A 26,288-nucleotide genomic window follows, 5' to 3' on the forward strand; every position below is an offset into this window, starting at 1 on the left:
GGTAGGGCCTATTACACTAGTTTTTAATTGAATTGTCCCTTTTTCCAAGAAGTTATCCAGTGTCCGGAGAATAATGCAAAAAGGAAAGCTTTTTTATTTATTTATTTATTTTTAGCGTCATATTTTTGGTACATAGGAATGTAGTATATAGTTTTTAAGTGTTCTTAAATCCCACAGTTAATGCTTCGTTTGAAATGATTTTGAAATTTTGTAAAATAGTTTAATATTTTCCGACTAGATGGCTCCGTAGTTAACGCCATGTTTCGACATTTGATTACCTTCTCTGGGCCGGTAATCGAAGGTTGCGGCTGCTGGATTTTCAAATTTTGCAGTTTACCAAATTGCAGTTTACCGAATATATATATATATATATATATATATATATATATATATATATACAGGGTGTATCACTTAACTTTGCGACCAGAAATATTTCCAAAATGCAAAAAAAAAAAAAAAAAAAAAAAAAAAAAAAAAAAAAAAAAGAATGTACACATGTCAAGGGCCTATAAAATTCTGTAAACAACAAGTGTCCCCAGGGGTCCCATCATAAGGCCCAACTTGAAAATTTCAAATAGAACCTCCCTATTTTTATTGCAGATTCTGATTCCGCGATTGAAAATAAACAACTTTTACTTGAAGCACTTTTTCGTTATTCTACTAGATGGAACTGTAATAGCAAGAAAAAAATGGATATCATCATACGCACGTACGTCACCTATGGCTGATAGTAAACTAAATACCTCGAGAAATACCCTTGCAATTTAAGTACATGTCCAATCATTTGAAAGATCTATTAAACTGACATAAAATGAAGTTGTCTTCATCTTCCCAAGATTCCAAATAGAAATCCTCTACATTAATGCAGATTCGCATACTATCGCCGAAAATATCCAACTTTTAGTTTAAATATTTTTTGGTTGTTTATTTAGATAACATAATCATCATCATCATCATAGGTATTCTGCCTTTATTGGCAGGTCACTTGCCGCAGCTGAGAAGCTTCCATGCTCCACGATCCTCCACTAACCTTTTCGTCTTCGCGTATGATCTTTCTGTTTTAATATCATCCATTAATTGTAGTCTCTTTCGCCCCCTCCCTCTCTTTCCCGCCACCATACCCTCTAGGACGTCCCTCATGATACAATCTCTTCTTAGGCAATGTCCCAACCAGTTTCTCTTCCTCTTCCTAATAATATCTAAAAGTGTTCTTTTCTCACCCACCATTTCTAACACACTCTCATTCGTTTTCCGCTCGACCCAACTAACTCTTTCCATTCTTCTCCACACCCACATTTCGAAGGCTTCCAGTCGATTTTCGTCACCCTTACGCAATGTCCACGTTTCCGCCCCATATAGCACAACACTCCACACGAAGCATTTTATGAGTCTTTTTCTCAACTCTTTATTCAAGGTCCCACAAAACAGACTTTTCTTTCTTTTAAAGGCTTCTTTCGCCATTCCTATCCTTGAATGTATTTTATGTTCACATTTCATATTACTAACAATACTACCCAGATATCGGAAACCAGTTACCTGTTCTATTTTCTCCCCTCCTACTTTTATATTTGACACAGACCCCTTCGTTCCAATCACCATGGCTTTTGTCTTTCTAACATTTATTTTCATCCCATATTCTTCAAAGCCCCTTCTCATTTTTTCTAACATTTTATTGATTTTCTTTTCAGATAACATAAAGCGAAATAATAATAATAATATCATTGTACGTCGCCTGAGGTTGATAAACGAAAAGCTGATTCAAGAACTGGACGTGCTGTGGTGCTAAGACTTGCAAACAAGTGAAGTTAGAATAAGTTTGTGATAATATTCTTCAAGAGATAATACTTTTTTTTTCTATGAGCTTGAGAACACTATGAAAGTTGATTAACTCTCGCTCTCTGTTGGGACATGAAGTTTCAATTAATAATCAGACATAGTGTCAAAAGAGAATTAAGTTATTCATTTTTGTCATGTTTATGTAGATACACCTTGTATGTATGACGATTTGATTTGAATATAGACCATGTGATTTTACCTGAGAGGTAAAAGTGAACACGTAAGGTTGATCGGTGGATCTATGAAAGTTTAAAAGGACATCGTCATTTTATTGTTATGGCATAATTACGATTTGATTTGAAACTGTATGTAATTCCGTTTGAGAAATGAAAGTAAATATGAACATGTAAAGTTGATCGATAGATCCAAGAGAGCAAATGTGCTGTTATAAATTTAGTGAAATAAATAACACTTGACCAGAAGGCATATATATGTCACCCCTATGTCACATTCTGTAAATATTTATGGTTGATTTTAAATTACGGTCCAGCAACGTAGAAGCCATTAGATATTGGTAGCAGTAAGCATTATTACACAGAACCTGTGAACACTCAAGATGTATTTCAACTTGTTTGTATTAGAGCTCTCAAAGTAAAGTTCTAACACTCTCTATGATACGAGAGTGGACAATCACCAAAGGTCTTGTGCTGAAGTAAGGGTAATATTGAACGAAAAAAAATCACGTTCCACACAATCCCATTTCAAGATCTACTATCGAGTGCATCGTAAGACGCGTCAAGGAAACGATAACTATAAATAATTGTAATATTCCAGGTCGACCGAAATCGGCGACAAACAGTTTGATGTCGGAGTCATTTGTTGAAAATACTCAACATTCATAAAGCTGCTGAACAACATGACATTTGTTACATCTGTGCGAAAAGAATGTTGAAGAAAATTAAGTTCCACCCATACAAAACTCATCTGATACACAAGCTGAATGAAGATGTCTTTGATCGCCGTGTAGAAATTTGTGAAGATATGATGAAATCAATGATGATCCTACTTTTCTTACCAGCATTCTGATCTCTGATGAAGCCACGTTCCACCTAATCGGTTATATTAACAGACAATCGTAGGTTTTGATTTGACAACAATCTTACTGGTCCTTTCAAACACACTCTACATCATGAAAAGTTGAATGTCTGGGCGGCAGTGCTAAATATATAATAATTGGTCCATTTTTTATTAATAACAATTTGACTTCTGAACTGTGTGAGAAGATGCTTCGAAATCAAGTACTTCCAGCAATGAGAGACATTGCAGAAGACAATTTTGTCCGCAGATGGTTTCACCAAGATGTGCAGGACCGCACAACGGTGTAAATATGCGGCAATTTCTTAACACGGAATTTCCTAAATTGGCAGAGGAGGTGTGATTTGGTGGCCCGTTCGTTCTCTGTTCCCCTGATTTATCGCCACTAGACTACTTTTTCTGGGTTTATCTAAAACTCCGAGTATATCAAACAATGCCAACCACTTTAGATAATCTTCGTCAAACGGTTATTGATAAAGTTGCACTTATTGAACTGGACGTCATCAAGAATGCAGTATTTGTTTCATTATCAAATTGCTCACTGTCAGACCAAGAAAAGTGCGCAGTTTTAGTAGATGTTGTGAAACATCAGTTACACTTTGTTCAGCAGCCAATTTTAGATAATCAAGTCGTGAGAGGCAAGTGAACTCATAATAATCAAATTCTTTATTTAAAAAAAAAAAAAAAAAAAAAAAAAAAAAAAAAAAAAAAAAAACCTACGTGGCTGGTAAAGCTGATGTGTAGTTACGCGTTCCATAACTAGGGTACCAGTAAATCTAGACAGCTGGAAACGAAGACAGGACAACGTTTTATAATACTTTCATGTGAAACGGAATTTTCAATGAAGTTAGGGTTACGTTAAATCCAAGTGTATCAGTCACCCCTCCCTAACAATTTAATTGAACTTTGAGAACGCATTTGAGAAGCAGATAAATCTCCTGACTCTGGGATGGAAAAAAAAAAGTGTCCCAAGAATTAAATTATCAAACTGATGTATATTGAATTACAACAAACGGCACCCATCTTGAGCAACTTTGACAAGGAACATAACATGCATGTGTTTATAAACAAAAAAATATTTTGAGTTTTCTGTCACTTAACATAAGCTGCATGTCATTGTGACTAAACAAACCTTTGAAATCGGGAAAATCATTTACAATAGCCCTGTATATCAATTAAGGTTCTGTGCGCTTTACCCAGGTTTTGTAAATTTGTTCTGTAAAATCTCCTTTACGCACTAGTGTAAAATAATGATTTTACTTAATCTGTCCATGTCACGTGATATTTAACCAACATATTGGTCTACTTGACCTTTACAATTCAAGGGAAGTTGTTTCTTGTTGCAGAAGACAAAAACGTTTCTTTACATATCGTAATGGTCTACCATGGTTGCATTGAAATGTAAATGAAAGCAATTTTGTTTTATGCCAAGATTTTTTAAAATATTGGTCATGTATTTCGTGCTTTTTAATTGCATGTATTTCTCGAGATATTTAGTTTATTATTAATCCCATGTAGCGTATGATATTTCTTTTTTGTGTGTGATTACAGCGCCATCTAGTCGGTTAACGAAAAGTATTTCAAGTAAAATTTGCGTATTTTAGATCGCAAATTCGAACCTTCAACAAAAATAAGGGTTTTCCATTTAAAACTTTCAAGTTGGCCCCTGTTATGTGTACATTCTTACGTAACTAGATTTGTCACATTTTTTGTTATTTCGGAAATATTTCAGGCCGCAAAGTTATTGGTTGTACTACGATGATATTCATTTTTTGCGATTACAGCGACATCTATTAGAATAACGAAAGAAGTGTTTCAAGTAAAAGTTGCTTAGTTTTGATCGCAGAATCAGAATCTGTAATAAAAATAGGGGGTTTCTATTTGAAATTTTCGAGTTGGCCCTGAGGCCCTATGATGGGACCCTGCGGACACTTGGTTACAGAATGTTATAGGCCCCTGATATGTGTACATTCTTACGTAACTATGTTTGTCATTTTTTTTTTTTTTTGTCATTTCGGGAATATTTAAGGTTGTAAAGTTAGGGGACGTACGTACGATGGTATTAATTTTTTCGCGATTACAGCGCCATCTATTAGAATAACGAAAAAGTGCTTTAAATAAAAGTAGCTTAGTTTTGATTGCAGAACCACAATCTGCAATAAAAATAGGGTGTTTCCATTTGAAATTTTCAAGTTAACCCCTAGAGCCCTATAATGGGACCCCTGGGGACACAGTCATATCCTCTTACTAGTGACATTGTAACTTAATGTGTGTCTAACGGCGTTGCCATAGTTTTGGTCCGCGTTACATTATGATTAATGACTTATAGATGTGGGTTCTTTCTTTCTCTTTCTATGTAGAGAACGGGGAAATGAACAAACATTGACCAACTTGCCTGTCTATTGAAAGTAGGTTGAAAGAGTCAAATAACAAAGCAACATCAAGCACTCGGAGTTTCCAGACTACTTTTTTCTTTACCAAAACACTTGAGACATTCCATTCCTTATTCATGTGACGGAGAAGATCAGCTTTTGCTCACCCCCTATTCTCGCTGAGAGCTGACGTCCAGTTCGAATTTTGTTGGCAACAACGAATTTCGGAGAAAATATCTGTTTCGCTACCATGTAGTGGAAGGAGAAGGCTAATAGGTCAATTTTCTATACCGCCCACTTAGGCTTTTGAGATCCTTACTAAAGAATATAATATACATACTGGTATAGTATGATACCGATAACGGATTGCTATAAAAGTGACGCAAGCAAGTATTGTACTTTAATTACGTTAGGGGGAAAAAGTTCCAGCAGATACACATGAATGTATCGTAAATTCCAGCAATAAGTTCAATGTTTCTGTATTTTCCAACAACATTATTGTTTTTCCCATATTTATTAATCTTTTTTTTTTCATCATTGAAAACAGTTCAGTGTAGGGTTTCCTTTTTTTTCCATTCTCACTAAGAAGGGTGCGTCTTACGTTCGAGGGCGTCGTAAGTTCACGTAAATACGGTATATGACTTTGACCCTCTTTGCGGCTTTTCTAAGTAACTTCTATCCATTCTTAATTATTCATCCATGTGTAGGACATTGTTCAGAGTCTAGAATTTGCCAAAAACCCAGTAGGCAAAATTATTTGATTTTCGGTATATTTTGAGTTCCGGTATTTGAACCAATGTCCTATATGTGGAAGAATAATTAAGAAAAAGAAGTCGTAACAGAGGACAGAAGTTACGAAAGTCCCAGAGACGATCAAAATCATATAATAAGAAGAAATAATCTTTCTGGATACAAAGATAGTTTATTTTCAATATATAAATACGTATCGTATATAGCATTCATTAGCTAGCATTCGAATGTATAGTATGTAGCATTTGTGGCAACGAAATTTATTATTCTTTTTATTGTAGATTTCATGCGCAGTCTAATTTTCTGCTAAATTATTTTATTTTGCTAAAACGTTAACGTTTACACTTTAACACACTAAATTATATTAAAGAGAAATATTGTTATCTGTTTTGATGCATTATGAAGTTATATTTTTATGCTGTATGTTACTGTTCCGTTTCTCCAGCATGCCCTTTCTCTTATTCGTGGACTTTATATATCTATATCTCAGGGGGCGCGGTGGCTCAGTGGTAGAGCGTTCACCTCCGGTGCTTGGGGTCCCTGGTTCGATCCCAGCTCGCGCCGTGTGGACTTTGTGATGGACAAACACCGTGCTCGTGGGTTTTCTCGGGGTTCTCCCGTTTCCTCCCACTTTCTTCATTCCATCATTTCACTCATCTCTTATTATCACCGTCTCCTTTAGCTTAACCGGCATAACCGTGGGACGTAAAACTTAGAGATATATCTATCTATCTATCTATCTATCTATCTATCTATCTATCTATATATATATATATATATATATATATATATATATATATATATATAAAGAAATTGAACAAGCCTTGTTGTATCGTACGTTTATCGTTATTTATATTAGCTGGAATCATGTAATTCGGTATTTATTAAAAATACTTAATCACCGTTTAGTCAATTATAGAAACCTTGTTACACTATTAAAGGTTACACAAGTGGGCGATCTCTGAATCGTTCTAATTACTACATAACCTATCTTACGTGGTCGCTTTATTTTCATTGTGTGCTTATATATGTACGTATTAGGGCCGGATTTAGGGGGGTGCAAAGGTGCACGTGCACCCCCTTCCTTCGTTGTAAACGTACACTATCTAAAGTGAGAAGCTAGCAGTGAAAATAGTAACACATTCCGATACTTTCTGCCATCATGTTTCCATTTGGGGCTTAAAAGAAAGATGAGCTTTGCGGAAGCAATACTTTAAGTTGATTTTCTGAAGGTTGAAGGAAAAGGATTCACCAAGTAAAGTAATATAACATTTGTCAAGTAGGGAAGAAAAAATATGGCAGGACGAGGGAAGGACATTTTTGTACTGCATTCCACTTGCTTCCTGTTGTCACATGTCACTTTGAAGAGTTTCAGTATGAGTGGTTATTTTGGTAGTTATAGGTGCACCTCCCTTCAGACAATTCTGGATCCGGCTCTAGTACCTATATATATTAGAGAATATATTATATTAAAGAATATATATAAAAATTTATAAATCCTAGGGGTGGCCAAAACCGGTTTGTAGGAAAACCGAAAAACCCGACATTTCGGTTTTCTCCAGAAAGTGATAGGTTTATCGCGGAAACCAGTTTTTTGTAAGTTTTTAGAAACCGGTTTTTGTGCCCACCACTAATAAACGCATATTGAAGTACTGTAGATCCTGTAGCAAATGCAACAACAAATGAATTCCTGAGAATTGACTGAATTTCAATATAACAGTATTTCAGTGTGCAAGTTAATTTCGGTGATCCCAAAGTTCCGTTATACTGGTATTTCACTGTACATGTGATGACCTCCTCTATAATGATACTAGAGCCTGTTGTTTCCTATACTTTTGTTAGTTGTTTACAAGTTTCACTTATAGATGTGATCTGAGTTAATGCTAATATCAGTTCCATTACCATATACTAGGAATATGTCATTCTCTGCTTTGTTTGAGGTCAACAATGAAAAACAATTTATATTTGGTATCTGTGGTACTAATGATAGAAGCTAGCTAGCAATTGCTGATGCTACCAATTATGGAAGTGAATGCTGCGATGGACTAAAAGTGTAGCAAGAGCAGATGCTAAATAGGAAGTGCTCCTGCTATACAAGCATATACTACAGCGCGCATCATTTGCTAGAAACTAAGTGAATATAAATAAGCATCTGCTAATGTTTTAAAGCAAAATTACCAACATGGGTGAGAGCATACTTGACATTATAGTATGAAGGCAAACAGCGTTTGTGATGTTACTTGGGCATACAAGTACGTAAAATTTCTGCTGTAGTGGTAAGCTATGCTATATTGCATAACATAACTAAACTTCTTCATGATCCTGACCACGGAAACGAAATCCCAGAACACGTAGATGAAGAGGAACTGGGAGCCGAAGATGATGGTAATGACGATGATGCAGTGTTATAACATGGCGTAAGAAGAAGGGGTAAAATAACACGTGGTACTTTCAACCAAAAGGTTATGAGGACTATTAATTGAGCAGGGTCCACTGGTTACCAGGATCAGACGGTTGTTAAGACTATAATTTTCCCAGGGTTAGTTGTTCTTTTCAGTTTCAGTTGCTATAATGAAACTAATCTCTGCAAACGCGATGTCGTCAGATGTGTTGCTTCAGTTTTCGGCAACGACATCTTCGATTTCTTAATGACGGTTGTGAAACCAGCGGTTGTGTTGGTGTCCTGACCAGTCAAAACTCTTTGGACGTCGATGGCTTAATTCCTGCGTCCGACACACCCCACATATTCCTTCCAGAAAGAAGTAGAGGGAAGATGTCATTTTGTGTACCTTGGATCGTAAGTTTATATGTAAGTTGTACGTACCACCACCTATTTAATGCATTACAGCGAAGAAGAATTAACTTTATCTTGACATTTGCTGGCTTCTCGCATCACCCCGTAACACTTCCACATTAACCATAGCACTTGCTTGTGTAGGGATAGGCAAAAAACCCGGGAAAATATGTTTTTTCCCCTGGGTTTAAGCCCAGTTTTTTTTCCCTTTTGGGATTTTTTTTTTCGCATAAAGACGAGAAAAGTATCTTTTATCTACACTTATCTTTTATTTATAAGTGTAACTCTCTTGACATGGAAAAAATAGCACTTCCTTTCGGAATATATTAATACAGTTCTCATAAATTTTACTATTTTATGAAAATTAGAAACATTTCTCAGGACTTACAACTTACAATGCTTCTGGAAGCAATGATAAATACAAGAGACAAAAATAATAGCCTATAGACGTCCCACGTGTTCGAGTCAAACTAAATATCACACAAAACAACCTAAGCCTTTTTGTGTGTGTGTGTGTGTGTGTGTGTGTGAAATAAGATACCGAGTATGCTAATAATAGTGTAGTGTTTGTAAAGTTTGTAAATGCGTATTGACTGACTAAGTCTATTATAACATAAAGTTTCCTAATGGCTAATAAATAATGATTACGAGGGCTAGATTGAGAAGGTAGTAGTTGGCTGGCTCGCACAGCTCAGAACTTCTCTCTAGGTCAATTAAAATTACGTCGATTTTAGAAAGAAATAGCAAAACAATCTAAATAATGTTTAATGTGAATACATTATATTTTTTTCATATTAGAAAAATAAATCTCAGCAGGACTTCCTATTATGGGAATTAGCTTAGGTTAGGTTGTTTTGTTTAGCTACTGAAATGCCAATTATGTAAACTTTTGGAAAAAATCAAGAATACTTGTCTACCACATGTATAAAACTGTAAGAATTGTACATTTTTCTTACGTGCGAGGGACAAAGTATCATTAAATCACATTTATCACATCATATGTAAGTGTATTTTATCATTCTTGAGCAAGGTAATCTAATTTATCTAACTCGAAGTCAGTAATATGTAAGAAAGTTGAACCAGTTTTCTTTACTTTACCTTAGACTTTGATTCTGAAAATTTTTTCTTATCAACAAAATATGCCCGTTTCTCGGTCAGCCATACTATCCATAAAAGAACGAATCTCATGCCCTCTTGACTTCGCACGTTAGCTTCGTACATAGGTATGGTTGGAGACTGTAAATGTTCTTGCAAATTGATTCTTTGATCTGAGTCTAATTCAATTAACTGTGGTGATGCAGTTCCACTCAAACTACACGTTATAATATGTATTCTAATCTACAAATTGGTACAAATTCGGTGGCCTAGTATTTGTATGTCTCTCTTGGTTTTGAATAGGCCTACTAAATAGAGATATACGCTTCCCACTTGTTTGGAGGAGTTCTTTCTTTACGTCTTGTGGACATCTGTAGCACTTTAATATATGGACTGACATTTTCTCCAAATTTGCAGAATTTACAGAATTTACATTAAACCGATTTACTTCCTTTCTCTGTGTACGCTCTCCAGATATCGCTTTTACGCCGTCCCATTCTTGGAGTTAAACCTTTATCAAGTACTAGCAACAGAAATGACACTAACTTCACAGCCAAACTAACTTTCACCTCTTGCACAAGTGAATAACATTTCCAGTGTTACCACATTCAAAGAAGTTAGAGTAAACTAACGTAAGTTACACTGGTAAAGATTCTGAAAATTAAAATCAATAATCATCAACTAAAAGTAACGCATTTTTGCTTTATTAATAAAAACCCAGTTTTTTGGGTGGGAAAATATGATTTGGGAAAAAAAACGGGTTTAAACCCAAAATATATTTTCCCTCCCATTGGGCTTTCCCCACGCCCATCTTTATGATTGTGTGACGCTCAAATCCAATCGTAGTCCTCTTCGGTGCGGACGTCAACGTCAGGTTATTTCTTCCCAGCTTTAGTTTACTACGCTAATGTTAAGAGATATGTTGTAGACAATAAGAACGCTTAATATTTACCTCATATTGATGAACATTCAAACGCTCCGGCACTTCACTTCAGATATACGTAATTGACAAAATCGTAAATTATTTCCAAAAGACAATCATTTTGTGTCAGTTATGACACTCAATACTTCATTATCTCACATGTTCCGCTAATGGTGTATACGCTACTGCTATTGAATTTGGGTCCCGGATTGTCTATCAATATACGTGATACGAGGGGTTGCATTTTAGATTCACATTTTTAGGTTTTCCTTAATTTTTCCTCATTAGTTTGTGCATTTCGATGCAGTATGTGACTCCTCATTGAGCATAGCGGTTAATTTTGAGGTTTTTTCCCCCCGCTTTACGGACCTTTATCTCCTTCCTCGCTCCGCTGCTCATGATTCCATTCTCTTCCTTTTGCTGTTCCTCTCTCCCATTTTCCATTCACGTGCTCTTACTTACTATTTACTTCTTTGTAATTTGTCTGTCTATTGCACAGACATATTTTTCCACACGTTTACACGTACTTGCCTTCAAAAAAACGGAGGGCTAGACACACAACACATACATACCTGTAACAATTTCAACCTTGTGCGCAAGCCTAGACAACCAAGCATGAAAAACAATCATGTAATCATCCATTTTCTGTTTTGTTTTCACTGTATGCTCATTACCTTTGATTACTATCATTGCAGTCAGACAGCTCCAAAGTTCCATTACATGAACTACGATCAGTGTTGTTTCTCGAACTACATGCGTGCTACAGCACATTTCCCCTTTCTTGTCATTGTTATTTCCCTTTTATCAAATACAAATGCACATACATTGCACCCCTTCTGACATCTTTCATACGATAACTGTTGTTGACAGTTACAAGACAACTTACCTGGCACTTCATTGAATACAGGATTTTGATCTCGTGATAATATCTGTAACAGCAGATTTTCTCCATACTTTGAGAACAATTTGCTTGTGTCCTATGGCATTTCGGTCAGTTTTTCTTTTCACCTCTGCTTTCTTATTGTTGATTTTCTTTTGCAGTTGCTTAATTGCGATTAGTTTTCTAAATGATTGTTCATATTTAGCAACCGTATCTCCCTTTGCCTTTTCTTTCTTTGTTTCCACTTTTGGCAATTGCGTCTTGTTGAATATATAAAAATTTTATATTTTCGAATAATATTAATAAATTTTAACTGGTTATCATTGCATTTCTCCGCATCGGAATGCTCCCTTTCTTCAAACATTTCTTCATTCCCACCCATTCTCTCCATTTGACCACAGAACCAGAGTCAAACATTGACCTGATAGTTGACTTCGTGCCTCTTTCACTTCAAACAACGTGAAGTAAATACTTCTCGTTGTGAGTTTTACCTTACTAGCACTATCAAAAGATTATTCACTTGCAATTCAGCAAATGCTATTGCTTTCTAGTAGATGCTACGTAGCACATGCTTTTGTTACTATCCATTGCTTCTAAGCAAGCATTTTTATTTACATCGCCGTGTGTATATACGTTAGCAACCAACAATAAACCCAATTAACTGATGGAAATTACATCAACAACGTAATTGCACTCCGTTTGAATAGTTAATTCATTTCATGCTGTGACATAAGCAATGTGATTTGAAATGAAAGAATATATTAACCTGAGATAGCACACGGGAAATTTGGAACTTCTGCAGTATTTTAATGAGGCAATAATTCCAAACCTTATCGAACGTTTTCTCTAAATCCATGAGAATAAGACATGATGGTAAAGCTTTGTTATATTGGTTAATAATTATTGTGCTGAGACGAAGTAGCTGGTCATTTATAGAAAATCCAGGGCGAAAGCCCGCTTGATGGATATGTAACAGAGAAGTTGTGTCAAGGTACTTGGAGGTAGTTGGAGTCGACAAACGAGAATTTTTCCAGTATCACAATTAAGTTGATTTTACTTTTACTTCCATTTTTCTCTTTTTATTTAGTGTTCTATTGTACACTTTTATCATATCTTTCATCTGTGTTTTCCGTTTCATTTGAGTATATTGTTATCTTTGTCTATCTCATTGTTGTGTTTTCAGCAATTTATCTTGGGATCATTGTAGAGTGGTTACTTTGAGTTCGCTGTAGTTAACAGTTGAGAGTCTTCAACAGCGAATAAGTTTGTCAAGTGCAGCAAACGAAAGTATTTTTGGACCTGTAACCTGGAGAATTCTGGAATTTGTTATGTCCTATGAAATATATCCGTAAGAAACAAAGAAAAATGGAATTGTCATTTTTCTAACATGTACTTGCTGTTCCTTTCATCTTAGAATTGCTTCAACACACTGAGAGATAACCCATTTATTCTTTATATGTGTATGGTTTCACTAACACACATCTTGAATGCTGTACTTGATACACTGATTTCTAAGAATAGCATTCAAATGTAATTCACAGTATAGATCTAGTGCTGTATATATATTCACTATACACTGCAACTTAGATTCATAAACTGAAATAGAAGTACTCGATAATATGAGGGCTGGAAAGAAATAAGTGGCAACACTGTTTTATTCCCGCGTAGGGATTTTTGTTCGAGCTGCTATTGGCAACACATGAAGAAGGTGGGTGGAGATATACAACGCGAGTGGCGGCGCTAATGTTGGTGCTGCGGTGATAGTAGAGTGTATTGAATGTAGGTTGTCAAATCATACCGCTCTAAAGGGGATGTTTTTCAAGTTAGAACAACGTGCATGGATAAAGGTTGAAATGGCCCGTGGTAAAAACACCAGGGAATGTCACTTTAGACTGCGTGAAGCTTGTAGTAATGGCGCATTGCCGTATCGAACTCTGGCACGTTGGGTTATAGCATTGGATGCAGGACGTGATAGTGTGCAACAGGAACTAGGTGGGGGTCGACATGGGGTCGAAGTCCGAGTCATTGAATTTCCCACATTACAGGTTGGATGTGTTGCACAATGTCTTTGGTTACCGACAAACTTCATCCCGGTGGGTACCGCACCTCCTTACAGACGTTCAAAAATGGCACAGACACGCCCTGCCGGTGATCATTTGGCACATTATAGACAGGAAGGTCGCATGTTCCTAGACTGGATCATCGCACTTAACGAAACATGGACGCGTTCTTATAAGCCATAACTTAAGCGCCAATCAAATGAATGTGCCACCCATCATTTCCCCGACCCAAGAAGCAGCGTTAGGAACCGGGGAATGTGAAGGTGATGATGCTGATAATGGCATACGGTTTACGTGATGTCATATTACGGCATGCAGTTTCTCCGAACCAAACCATAAATACAGTGTACTACCTCAGGTTTGTGGAACATCTTCGTCCTGCACTGCACAGGAAACGACCCAACTTCACAAGGGATCCACCCATTATTTTGCATGACAACACCCATTGTCACAATGCAGTTACTGTGAGGAACCTGTTTGCATGATGGCGGTGGGAGGTTCTAGAGCATCCACGCTGTTCATGGACATGAGTCTTATGTAACTTTCGCCTGTGTCCTAAGATGAAAGAACCACTGCGAGGGATATGTTTCCGTATCAGAGATGCCATACTTCGAGCTATAGGGTGCTCTCTTGCAGATATTATCAAAGAGTGCACTGCTGCTGGTATCGTGCGACTTGCGCACATCTGGTAACGGGTGTAACATGCAAAGAATTACGTTGTAGAAGTCTCATGATTATACAATAAATAGTTCACGAATAATTTATATATTGCCACTTATTTCTTTCCATTTGCGCGGATATGTACTGTTAAACCAAGACATATTCTTGATCTGCAAATGTTTTGACTTCTGAAGGAACTAAACTGATACATAATTATAAGTATGAACTTAAAATTTGGAATGCTTTAAATATTTATTAATACTGAAATTTTCAATAGAACTCCCACCCTCTTCAGCGCCTTACGCTCAGATTAAGCTACATCTGTTATTTCGAACTATCAGTGAAAATAAATTAACATTTCTGCATTTAAACCTTCTATAGTTCATACAAAGTATTTACAGATGAACTTTTTTCTTCCTATTTACCTTTTTTAACATGTTTCCAGCAAGCATAATTAACTTTCCCGATATCTATATACAGGGTTTATCATTTATCTCGGTACACCCTTGTAACTTTTGAATTATTAGACAAAAACCGCTGAGATTTTGTAGCATGCAAGTATCGACAGGGGGATGTTGTTTGACATAGTCTGTGATGCCACAAGGTTAACACTGTCGCCAACCCAATATAAAATTATATTTTTTCAATAGCACTACGTAAGGGTATTGCATATTGCAAATCTACATGTTAAACGAAAATTTGTTATTCAATGTTGCGAACTAAGGACACTACAGTATCACAAACATGCAAATTTTGGTGGTTTCAGTAGCAGTAAGAACGCAAGTGGATAGGCCAATACACTTTACTGTCTAGTATTATTGTCATGATATGACGGATTTCGAATAAAAAGAACAAGAGATGCAAGGAATTAAAAAATAAACATTTTTTAATAAATTTTGTTTTGAAAAATTGTTTAGATAAGTAATTCATCCAATTAACATCAATGGCTTTCAATAAATGTGAAGATCCTAATTTTACAGAACTTGATATTCCAAAACGTTCTAGAGATATGGTAAGCACTGGTAAAGTTTCCAACACTGTTTGTCTTAGTTTTTAAAAGTTTCCACAAAAATGCCATTTTAAGCAGTATATCAAATTTAATATTTTTTTTTTTCATATCTCTGAAACACTTTTTCGAAATAAAGTCCTTTAAAAGAGGTCAAATTTTCAGTTAACTTTGTTTCTACTTGTTCGAAATACGTCATATGATGTCCGTAGTGTTCGACATTAAAGTACTTTGGATATGCGTATCACTTGCGTAACTACTGTTGTAAAACTCTCTGAAATTTGGGTGTTTCTCGAGATTTGTAATACTGTAGCTTCCCTAGATTGCAATACTGCATAATAAATGTGTAATTGTAAATTTTTGTTTTCAGGCTTGGCTGGTTTAAACCATGGTTTAAACCAGATGTTTTTTTTTTTTTTTTCGGAAAAAAAATGGTTTAAACCAAAAAACGAAAAATGTTCCTAAAAGTGTAAGTGTTCGTAAAATCTTGATGAACACACATTTGTGGGTTATCACGTTTCACTCCCGTATATTATTCGTATTATATTCAGACCTAAATTCCCCATTCAGTACTCAAAGAGATTATGCTACAAAAGCAACTTTTGTTCTTTTTATAACTTTATGAATGTTTCTTTTGTGATTTTTTTTTATAGTTTGTTATTATTGTTATGCAATTGTAATCAGAGAAAAATTCTAAATATTGTTTCGTTTAATTAATGTTTACTGTTGGTAAAATACATCTAAGTGTCGTCCTTTTTCTTTTTTTAAGGGGGGGGGGTCATACAAAATCCCACCACAGGCATTTATTGAAATCAGAAGTATCTTTGGTGTCTTATTTACGTATAAATGGGTCAGAACCAAAGTAAATTCAAATAATTCTTTTCTTTACTCACTTTCCTTACTGATAATGCAAATTAAGTCGTTGTATTTCTTTAACTTGGACTAAAAAGTCGTAATAAACTAACTTGGACTAAATTAGTTCTTCTGTACTCTGCAGTATTTTGAAATTGTCCATATGTAATTCTGTATAATGGTTTCACTTGTGCAACTGTTTATTTTTTTGTCTTTCTGAAATGGCTCTTGACAATTATATTAACAAGTATATAAAGATCAGTATGATGTATTTTTATCAGGAGTACTTCGTGAGTGAGTCGGCAGACGCATCGCCAGTTAATCCTGGTTTCGAGTTCCGGTAGAGGACAATTTCTCTCGGATGTAAGCCGAGAAGCGGTTTGGATTTCGCTTTAAGCTTATGTAACCCCTTCCAGCGTAACCCGATTGTTGTATAACACTAAGGCGAAACAAACTTATTTCTGTCCATATGTGATGTAAATACATAGAAAAAAAAAAAACCTGGTTTAAACAAAACAAAAAAAAAGTTTAAACCAAAAAAACCTGGTTTTTTGTTTTTTTAAAATAAACCACGGTTTTTGCCACCCCTGTTTGTTTTACATGTTGATATGAAATATGTAAAAACCTGACGTAGTACAATTTAAAAAAAATCAACTTTATATTAGATTGGCAACATTGTTAATCCGGTTGTGTTGAAAAGTATGTCAAACGAACAATCTTCTGTCGATATTTGCATGGTACGAAATTTCACCGTTTTTGTCCATTAGTTTCAAAAGTACAAATAAAGGTAAATGATCCACCCGTATAAAGTACAATAAGTGATTAGAACAGGAACATTAGTGTATCTGAATCTATTATATTTATTACAAACTATCCACCATCGTATGGTTTATGTGTTTTATTTTCGGAATGTAACATGTAACGTTAACCATACCTCAAATGCTTCGTCAACATGAACAAATGAAAAAATGAGGTTGAGATCTAAAACAGCATTGATTTCGGCAACAAAAATACAATCTTTTTATTTCCTTCTCTTTATTTTTACGAAAAGAGTTTGAAAGTAATGAGAGAGTAATAAATCATTGATAATGTTCGCAAAAATGGTAATAGTAATGTCTATAACGTCGTAATTGTATGTTATAGTAGATCGTATGGTAAAAAAAAAAAAAAGACATGAAAGCACATTATTTATACCCTGGCCGGCGAACGATGATTTCAGACAGCTCAGCTCGCGAGGACGACTGAGGAGTGCGGTGTTGCCATGTGCTTCTCGCGCAAGGGGAGAATCGTCTGTTTCCCTCGTTGAGGGTGAGAACGGTGAGTGAAAGTTTGTCGATGTGCGGTAGTTACCATGGAGACGCGACAGGTTCTGAGCCTAAGATTGGTTGACCTGCTGTCTTCTGCTCGCCTCGCCGTGACCTTGTGCAAAGCTGTCAGAAATCATCGTTCACCGGCTATTGTATAACAATTGTTTCAGATTTTTTTATTTTGTTTCTATTGTTTAGCGTTGTTTTGTATTATTTAGTATTAATGATCTTCCTCTTCTCAGGATCTTCAACGTAGTTTGGGCGAAGTTGTCGACTAGAAAACACAAAAAATGGGAAGGAGATGGAACTATAGAAGTGTCAGCGAAAACAATTGTCCTCAAGGTAACTTATTTGAATATTCAAATTTGAATGATGTTAAAAATTTCAAACTATGTTTTATAATATTATTTATAATTATATTATTATATATTTATTATTATATTATTTATAATTATATTATTATTATAATATTATTTATAATATTTTATAAGTCTCTAAGCGACTGATTGTTTAAACAGTTTTCATAGCAATCTGTATAGCAATATAAGCGAAAAATATTATTTTCAATTCAGCCAAAGAGTGTTGCACGGAATGTATCATGTAGGCTTCTAAATATGTAACCAATTTCTCTTCTTTTTAATTCTGAATTTTAATTGTGATCTTCATCCTCCTAAACTGATTTTTTTTATACAGTCCCGTAAGACACAATATTCTTTTCTTCTGTGATGATATACTATTTTGAGACATTAGTTCTATAACTATTTTTCGTTGTTAAATTTAGTATTTTATCAGAATTACTTGTTCTACTTTTAATTTATTTCCTTGTCCAAAGAATCTTAACACATTCAGATCGGGGCCCTTTGTTGTGATTTTTGTGTCTCATGTCTGCGGTCTTTACCATATTTTCGTATTTTTGTAATAAAACATCTAGAAACCTTTGGATAATCTATATTATTTTGTAAAACAGAATACGTTGTATGGAAGCCGTTTGTACACTTCTGTATATTTTTCGTTGTATAATATAAATGATTCATTTTGCATAGAAAGAAAAAGTCAGACGAACGATGCAAACTAGCATGTGTTTTGTCCATGTGACTGTGTTGTAATGCTTAAACACACACATACACACACACACACACACATATATATATATATATATATATATGAGGTGTTCTAAAAATGGCGGCCATCGACCACAAAGCATTATTCTACAAGTCAAATAAAGCAATATATATATATATACAGATAGATAGATATACACCTTTCGAGCCCAAATCTGGAGACACAAATTGCACTATGTTGCAACATCGCAAATAAAGAACCATAGATTAGATCTACCAATGTATCAAATAGTTATATCAGTTTTTTTCCAAATAGCAGCTAAAGTCGATATTAATTGACACTAACATCATTTATTAGTGTAGCAATCGATTCAACTGCTTGTTGTATTCGTAGAGTAATGCTAATGGCTCCAAGTTAATCTGCGACTTTTCCACATTATGAAATTTTGATTCCTCATAGCGGCTGAAGGAGGCCCCGGATAGCATTCCATCATATAACATTTTCGCTTTTTTTTTTTTTTTTGCCTGTAGAATAGTACTCTGTGGTCCATGGACGCCATTTTTAGAACACCCAATCTACAAGCACTAAATTTATAAAAAGTTTTAAAATACATAACTATCAGTTGTTTCGTTTCAGAACAAGTATAGGACCTTCGCAAGCATTTACATATTCCCGCAATTACATTTTTCGATAAATTCTTTTTGTTCTTCGAAACTGTCCCGAGAACATGTTCTTTTATGTCCGCATAATTTGAAAAAGAAACAGTAGTGTAATACTGATGCATATAAATATATAGCTCATGTTCCTTTTCCAAATAATCACTTAGATAACCTCAATGAAACTAATTCTACTCGGTTACTGTTGTCCTAAAGTCCTGTATATATATATATATATCGCAGTTCAGGAGATACCATGTTTGAGCGGCAAATAGAACATGGAAATTTAATCCATATTTGTTCGGTTTATTTGCTATATGTCCTGAAAAAATGCGATTGCGATATGTAGGAATTACTTCATCAATATATTACCTACAATACTATAAAAAAAATGGACATATTTTGGAGAGAGGGATCAAACTATAACTGAGACAAAAACAGGAATGCGTGAATTCAATATTGATTCTTCGACAATGTATGATATATATAAAAATTAATAAGAAAAACTGAATTCACGCATATTTATATCGTCTGCTTGAGTTCACAACGATCAAAATACAGGTTTTAATCCTTTGTATTTTTATCTAGAGTGATTTGATATTCCCGTTTAATAATCTGGCAAAATCGCTTATCTGACGGCCGTGGTCCCGAATGTTTCGGATTAAGGAGCGCCTATTTTATATTACTTTTGCTTTTCATGTCTTGCTCTCTGTTCTACTTTATCCCCTCTTATTTTTATATTGTTATCTAGTATTTCGTTACAGTCATCGTTGCTTATGTCTTTCGAACGTTTGTTCTTATCCCATATTGATCACAGCGTATTCTCAAGGTGTCCAACACATTAATTTTCTTTTTTTTTAGATTTCGCAACAAGGCCCATATCATTTGCAAACTTTCTGGTTGCTAATCTCAACTTAATATTGAAAAAAATAAAGTATGCACCCTACACTTAATATTCTTCATTAAGGAACTTCCAAAGAAATAAGTAAAATGTAAACAAAAGTTAAAATCTTAAGCAAAGCAAAATCAATGTTAAATTCCTTACAAACACTTACATTAATCAATGCTTATTAGAAGTCCAAACACTAGAAAACACTTTGAACCATTATTATACATCTAAGCGTTCTACCTCGTACTCAAAGTATAAGTTTCTTACGAATCTCCCATTCCAACCTCACCTTGCGTACAAGTTCCACCGACGACTTCCATTTCATCCAGTGGGAAACCTTTTCTCGATAAATAAACACAATATGTACCTCCTACCTCTTTTCTACAAACCTTTCACCGATTATTCTTAATTAAACTAGTAACATATCTTGTATTCTTACTCATCCTTAAGCCAAACTACTATTTCTCAACTTCCTCGTTTGACTCACATATAGCCCTCTGTTCAGTATCCAAAGCATAAAGTTTGCTGCATGTGGTATAAGGCTACTAGGTCTATAGTCCTTGCAAGTCTGTAATTACGATTTCTTATCCAATGATATCATTGTCACCGTCAAGAAATATTCTATCTTTTAATGTATTTCATACATAGGCGATACAGTTCTTTCTTTTCCTTCTCTCCTATACAGAATAACCTCTGAACTTTGACCCACCTCTAATTTGGACACCTTTTCTTGGAACCAAGGAATTCATATTTATTGTATTTACTTAAGTTCCTGTAGCATGATTACCTAGCCATCTTGGACATTGGCTATCTATTTCTGAGAAATTTTGAATCCTTAAAAGAAATCCTTGCTGAAATGGAAAGAGTTAAAGCACTGTAAAAGAATTATAATTCCTACAAGAATCATTCAGTAAAGATGATGTTAATATCGAAAAATGACATTTCTCTCAAGACGAAAAAGAAACTGAAGGGAATAATTCCGAAGTTGTTACAAAAGAAAATCGAATCTCTGGAAGAAGATAAAACAATATTCTTCCTCTAACCAGAACCGGTTGAAATTTTATTTGTGTCAGAAAAACAATTGAAAATGTGTGGGCAGAGAGCAAGTTTTATATATATATATAAAAAAAAAGATCATTACTGAATTTTTCTTAAAATTTTGATATATATAGAAGTTCTGAAAGACTGCAAACTAATTTCTGGTAGAGTGTATTTTCTATCAGTTCTTAGCATTCGGTTTGAGTGTATATATATTATATCAAATGTAAGTTGCACTGATACTTCTCTACTACTGCATAGCGAAAAGTGCATATAGTCCGTGGTTCGATCCACCAAGTGTGTTTTGTGGTGGACAAACATCGTGCTTGGATTTTCTCGGGGTTTTTTACGTATCCTTTCTTTTTCTTCATCCCCTTATTTATCATCATCTTCACCGTCTTCCGTAGTCTCGGTGCATAACATGGGGCGTTAAACTAAAAGAATACATAGTCAAGGAAGGATCGTTATTTTCTTTGATACTTCAATGATGATCCTGTTTCCATGTACTTCAGGATATGTAAATACACTTACAGAGGCGCATTACGTAATTTTATAATCACGTAATCAACTGTATCATGTTTACATATGTACGGTAAGAAATACAATAGTATTACATACATGGTTTTCTACCATTAAAAATCCTTATCTTTCTGTATTGGACACTCCTCTAATTTGGAGACATTTTCTGCGAACCGTAGGTGTCCAATCTAGAGAGGTTACATTAATTTTAAGTAGCTGAAATGTCCATTCTGCTCACTGGAACAATTGGTTTATGCAAAATAGTACAAGGGAATAATGAACCCCTTTTTCTCACTCACAGATAGCTCTCCTCTCTTGGGTTTAAAGCCTGGGATCTAGGGGTGAGAGCGCCTCAGTTGTAGGAAGTTCAGACTGTTGGGAGGATCGGGCTCCGTTAGGGGGCGAGTACATTGAACTATTTCTTAGAATCCATATTTAAGTCGAAGTGAAATGATGAAACCCCAGCTCTACCTAAGTGTTACCGATGTTCAAAAAAAGTTTCAAACGATGCAATTGTTGTTACTCTTTGCGAAAAATTTATACCCTCTTTCTTCCTTAGAATACGCATTTCAATGGAAACGTAATGATAAAAGCCTAGGTCAATCGAGAAACTAACTGTGTTCAAAAAATTCATTTCAAATTAGTCAACAGTGTCCTTACTTTTGCAATTTTCTGAGTTCAAAATAGGAAAACTAACATATTCTAGAAACTGCCTCCTTACCTTTTAGAAGCGGAATTTTAGAGAACTCTGGGGCATGTGTCAACGTATTTTTAATGAAAATTTATATTCCTAGCTTAAGGAAATGTGTAAGATACTCTATTTTCTTTTCTTCTTCTTCTTCTTCTTCTTTTTTTTTTTTTTTTTAACTTATATTTTCAACCTCTTCCCAACTTCTATCTTAGTATATCCATGTAATTAAAGTGACATTGGAAATATTTGGCTCGAGCCAAGTGCTATATTTCAAAATTCATTTCAAATGGTTCAACCATTTTCCCGTTATAAAGAGACAGACAGCGGTTTAAAATGTGAAGAAAGCATACTCCGCCCTTAGAAGCGGAATTTTCGGAAACACTCTGGGACACTTATACAGTTATTTTTAATGAGGAGTTTTACCAAGCTTCATTCGTAACTTAAGGAGCTCCTGATAAATTGTATTTTTGGCATAAACTTTGAATTCCCTCTCCCTCCCCTGGAATAGGTATTTTAATAAAGTTACGTGTGAAAAACTCAATTCGAGGTATGTACTAACTAGATTGGAAAATCCATCTTGCCTTATCATTGTCCATCTCGGATATAGCTATTTCAGATTTAACTTGTAGTGTAGTGAACCCTTTATCATATGCACTTACTGTTTTTTCTTCTTCAACATCTAGGCTACTCGGTCTGAGTTACTTTAATAAGTTATTTCTATGTACCTAAGACTGTGTATTGTGTGAAGTACATAATTGTCATATATCTCCGTTAAGTTTGATTTGGTGTTAGTGTAGCTATTTTTTTACAAGTGAAAATTGAGACATAATCAATGAAGTACTCCTTGTCTTTAGGTGGAAATAGAAATATGCATATTACGAAAACTATACTTTGAATTCAGAACGACTTACCTTACAAATACTGTTCATTTGAATGTCAATGAATTTTAATAGTGCAATTTTTTTCGTTCTTCTTGTTCTATTATTATTATTATTATTATTATTATTATTATTATTATTATTATTATTTCAGGATACCGATGGAAAAGTAATGGGAAAGACGAACAGAGTAAAGACTGAAGTGGATGAGGGATGCCGATTGGTTATTGGAGGCAAGGAAGTAGAGGTGGGAGACTTACTTGAATAATTCATGTTTATTTTGAGAGATTTTTTTTATAAAGCATTACATGTTTTGAGATAATTTCGTTTATATTTTTTTTATAGTTTGTAGTTATTTGTATGTATCAAGTGCACTGGCTTATAACTTGAAGTGGAAGAATGTTATATTTTCTTGTATAAAATAGTTGTGATGACTTAAATAAAGAATGGTTGAAGCTAATGCCTTCGGTTGTCTAGTTCGTCTTTTTCCTCATCTTTTTCTTTTTACAAAGTACGGAACTAATGTACATTTCTTCCTGAATTATTATTATTATTATTATTATACTACAAATTACGGATGCGTTAAGATATCAAGTAATATTTTCAATAAAGTGGATACTTTCAAATACCTTGGATCAATATTAACAAACCAAAACCATATTCACTAAGAAATTAAATGTCGACTAAAAGTAGGAAATTGATGTTATTATTCAGTTCAAAATCTTTTGTCGTTACGAATTCCATCGTGGAATTTGAAGCTTAAAATATATAAAACGATAATCATGCCTGTTGTTCTGTATGGTTGCGAAATATGGTCGCTTACTCTGAGGGAAGAACGTAGACTGAAAGTATTTGAGGACAAGATATTAAGACGAATATTCGGACCCAAAAGGAACGGGAATGATGAATGGCGGAAACTTCATAACGAGGAACTACACAATTTATACCATTTACCGAAGATTGTTAGGGTCAACAAATGTAGGAGGCTCAGGTGGGTTGGTCATGTAGCCACAATAGGAGAAAGTAGAAACACTTGCAAAATTTTAGCTGGTAGTCCAATCGGAAAACGACCATTAGGAAGATCTAGACTCAAATGGAAAGACAATATTAAGATGGAACTGGTAGAAATAGAACTACAAAGTAGAAACTGGATGCAGTTGGCTAAGGATAGAAGTCAGTGGAGAGATTTTGTGAACGCAATATTCAACCTCCGGGTTCCATAGGCCATATAATGAGTGAGTGAGTTAGTTAGTTTGTACTGGAAATACTATAGAGTTAGTTGATTACGGATCGTCTGTGCTAGTCATGGCCAATTTGTCATATAGTGCGGACCATAACGAAATAAGAACTATACTTGGAGACCATTGCGAATTTTCTTTCTTTCCCCACCTGAGGTAAGAGATCGCTGAATGTGTTTCTACATTTTCTGAATATTTGTTGTATTCTGTTTTTATCTTTCATGATTAGACCAATTAGATTCCGAAATTAGAATATTTGAAAGTGATTCTATGAAAGCTGCATTTTTCTGAAGAATAGGTCCGGTACCAAGTCCTTACCTTGCAGAAGGGTTTGGTAACCAAAGATTGAAGAAAATATTCTTACAGCTAAAAGTCAGATCCTGATTTAGGTCAATTTTAAAACCAGCTATACTCGTGCTGTTGCACACAGTTTTTTTTTTTTTTTTTTTTTTTTTTTTAAAGTACATTTTTATTTGCTAACCGAATCAAACATACTTGCGGGCCGCCATTTGGCCGTCGCTGGTCTATACAATAGTTATAACTAATGAAAGTCTGAGTTGAATTTTAGTCTCATAGTTGTGCGCTCAAAACATTTCCTCTTTCTGCATGTGATAAACCACATTCTACTAAAATTGCTCGTATCAGCTTATACAAAGAGTAATAATAAGTATGAAGGTCAGTAACTACATGTGCTTTTGTATAAAAGGCTAAAGTGACTCATTCATCAATTAAATACCTAGATGAAACTGTTTTATTGACAAATTTCAAATTATGTTTCTACACTCCTTTTATGAGATACGCAAGGGATGGAATTACCAATGATTTTCAAAAATGCTGACCCCAAAAAAGGGTATAATTTCTTGTCACATCTACCTGCTGCACAAGAAACTTGGTGGAAATTGATTTCAGATATAAAAGTACGACTATCTCATTCTCTTGCACGAAATTCGGAAATTCCGTTCTGAAGCAGAAACTATTATTTCATGTCTTGTGCTAATCTTTAGACGTAAAGGCATAGATTGTGATTTTATGTTTCGGAAAATATGAATCTGCCATTCACTCGCATAAATTCAATATGAAGAATGCGGGAGAGAGCGAAAAACATTGTCTGTTGTATTAGATAAAGCTTTAAAGCGTAGTGTTGCATCGAATAATATAATGAATGTAATCCGTTCCTTTGAAGGGAAGGGGTGTAAGTGTTGTGCAGGTAGTTACACTATCTCTTCAAGAAAAGGAAGTTTTACATAACTAGAGGTTCTTTAAGGATTGGGCACGGGATGGACCAGGAGCATGTCGACTTCTTTCCCTGTAGAGGTAGCAGATGAGCTGTTTTGGTGAACAACCCGTTTCACGACGTACTATTTGACATAATTATACAACAGAATACCGTATTTTTTGCTCTTTGTTGTTACTACTCTGTCAGAAATCTTTATGATAATCGTAACTGATAACTAATATTACTTAACTAGTGTGGCTTCCAGTAATTATTTTTCTGGTATGTAAAAACAATATTGAGGTACATTACATATTTCTGGATACTATTTCGTTTTCCTTTTTGTATACATGCCCACTGATTTTTCGAAATGTTTCCTTTATCCTTTATAAGTAGAAAAATTTGTGCTAATTATTTTTTTATTATATGCTATACTTAATACGAGGTTTGGGCAATGGAATTATTAAATTAAATCTTTTGGTCAAAAAGGTGAATGTCCTCTATTTAGATGTCTAAATTTCCGTAAGTTATTCCT

General features: G+C 34.7%; 1 protein-coding gene across 1 annotated transcript in view; it reads left to right on the forward strand.

The window, feature by feature from the left end:
* Positions 1-26,288, forward strand: part of LOC145674766 (DNA repair and recombination protein RAD54B-like) — a 122,904-nt gene that overhangs the window by 11,455 nt on the left and 85,161 nt on the right. Inside the window, exons 3-4 of the mRNA XM_081744956.1 lie at positions 17,812-17,911; positions 23,457-23,549. Of these exons, the coding sequence (XP_081601082.1) occupies positions 17,812-17,911; positions 23,457-23,549 (193 nt within the window). The remainder of the gene's footprint in view (positions 1-17,811; positions 17,912-23,456; positions 23,550-26,288) is intronic.

Source organism: Thermobia domestica, chromosome 18, assembly GCF_964235325.1.
Source record: "Thermobia domestica chromosome 18, izTheDome1.hap1.1, whole genome shotgun sequence".
NCBI classification, from domain to species: domain Eukaryota; kingdom Metazoa; phylum Arthropoda; class Insecta; order Zygentoma; family Lepismatidae; genus Thermobia; species Thermobia domestica.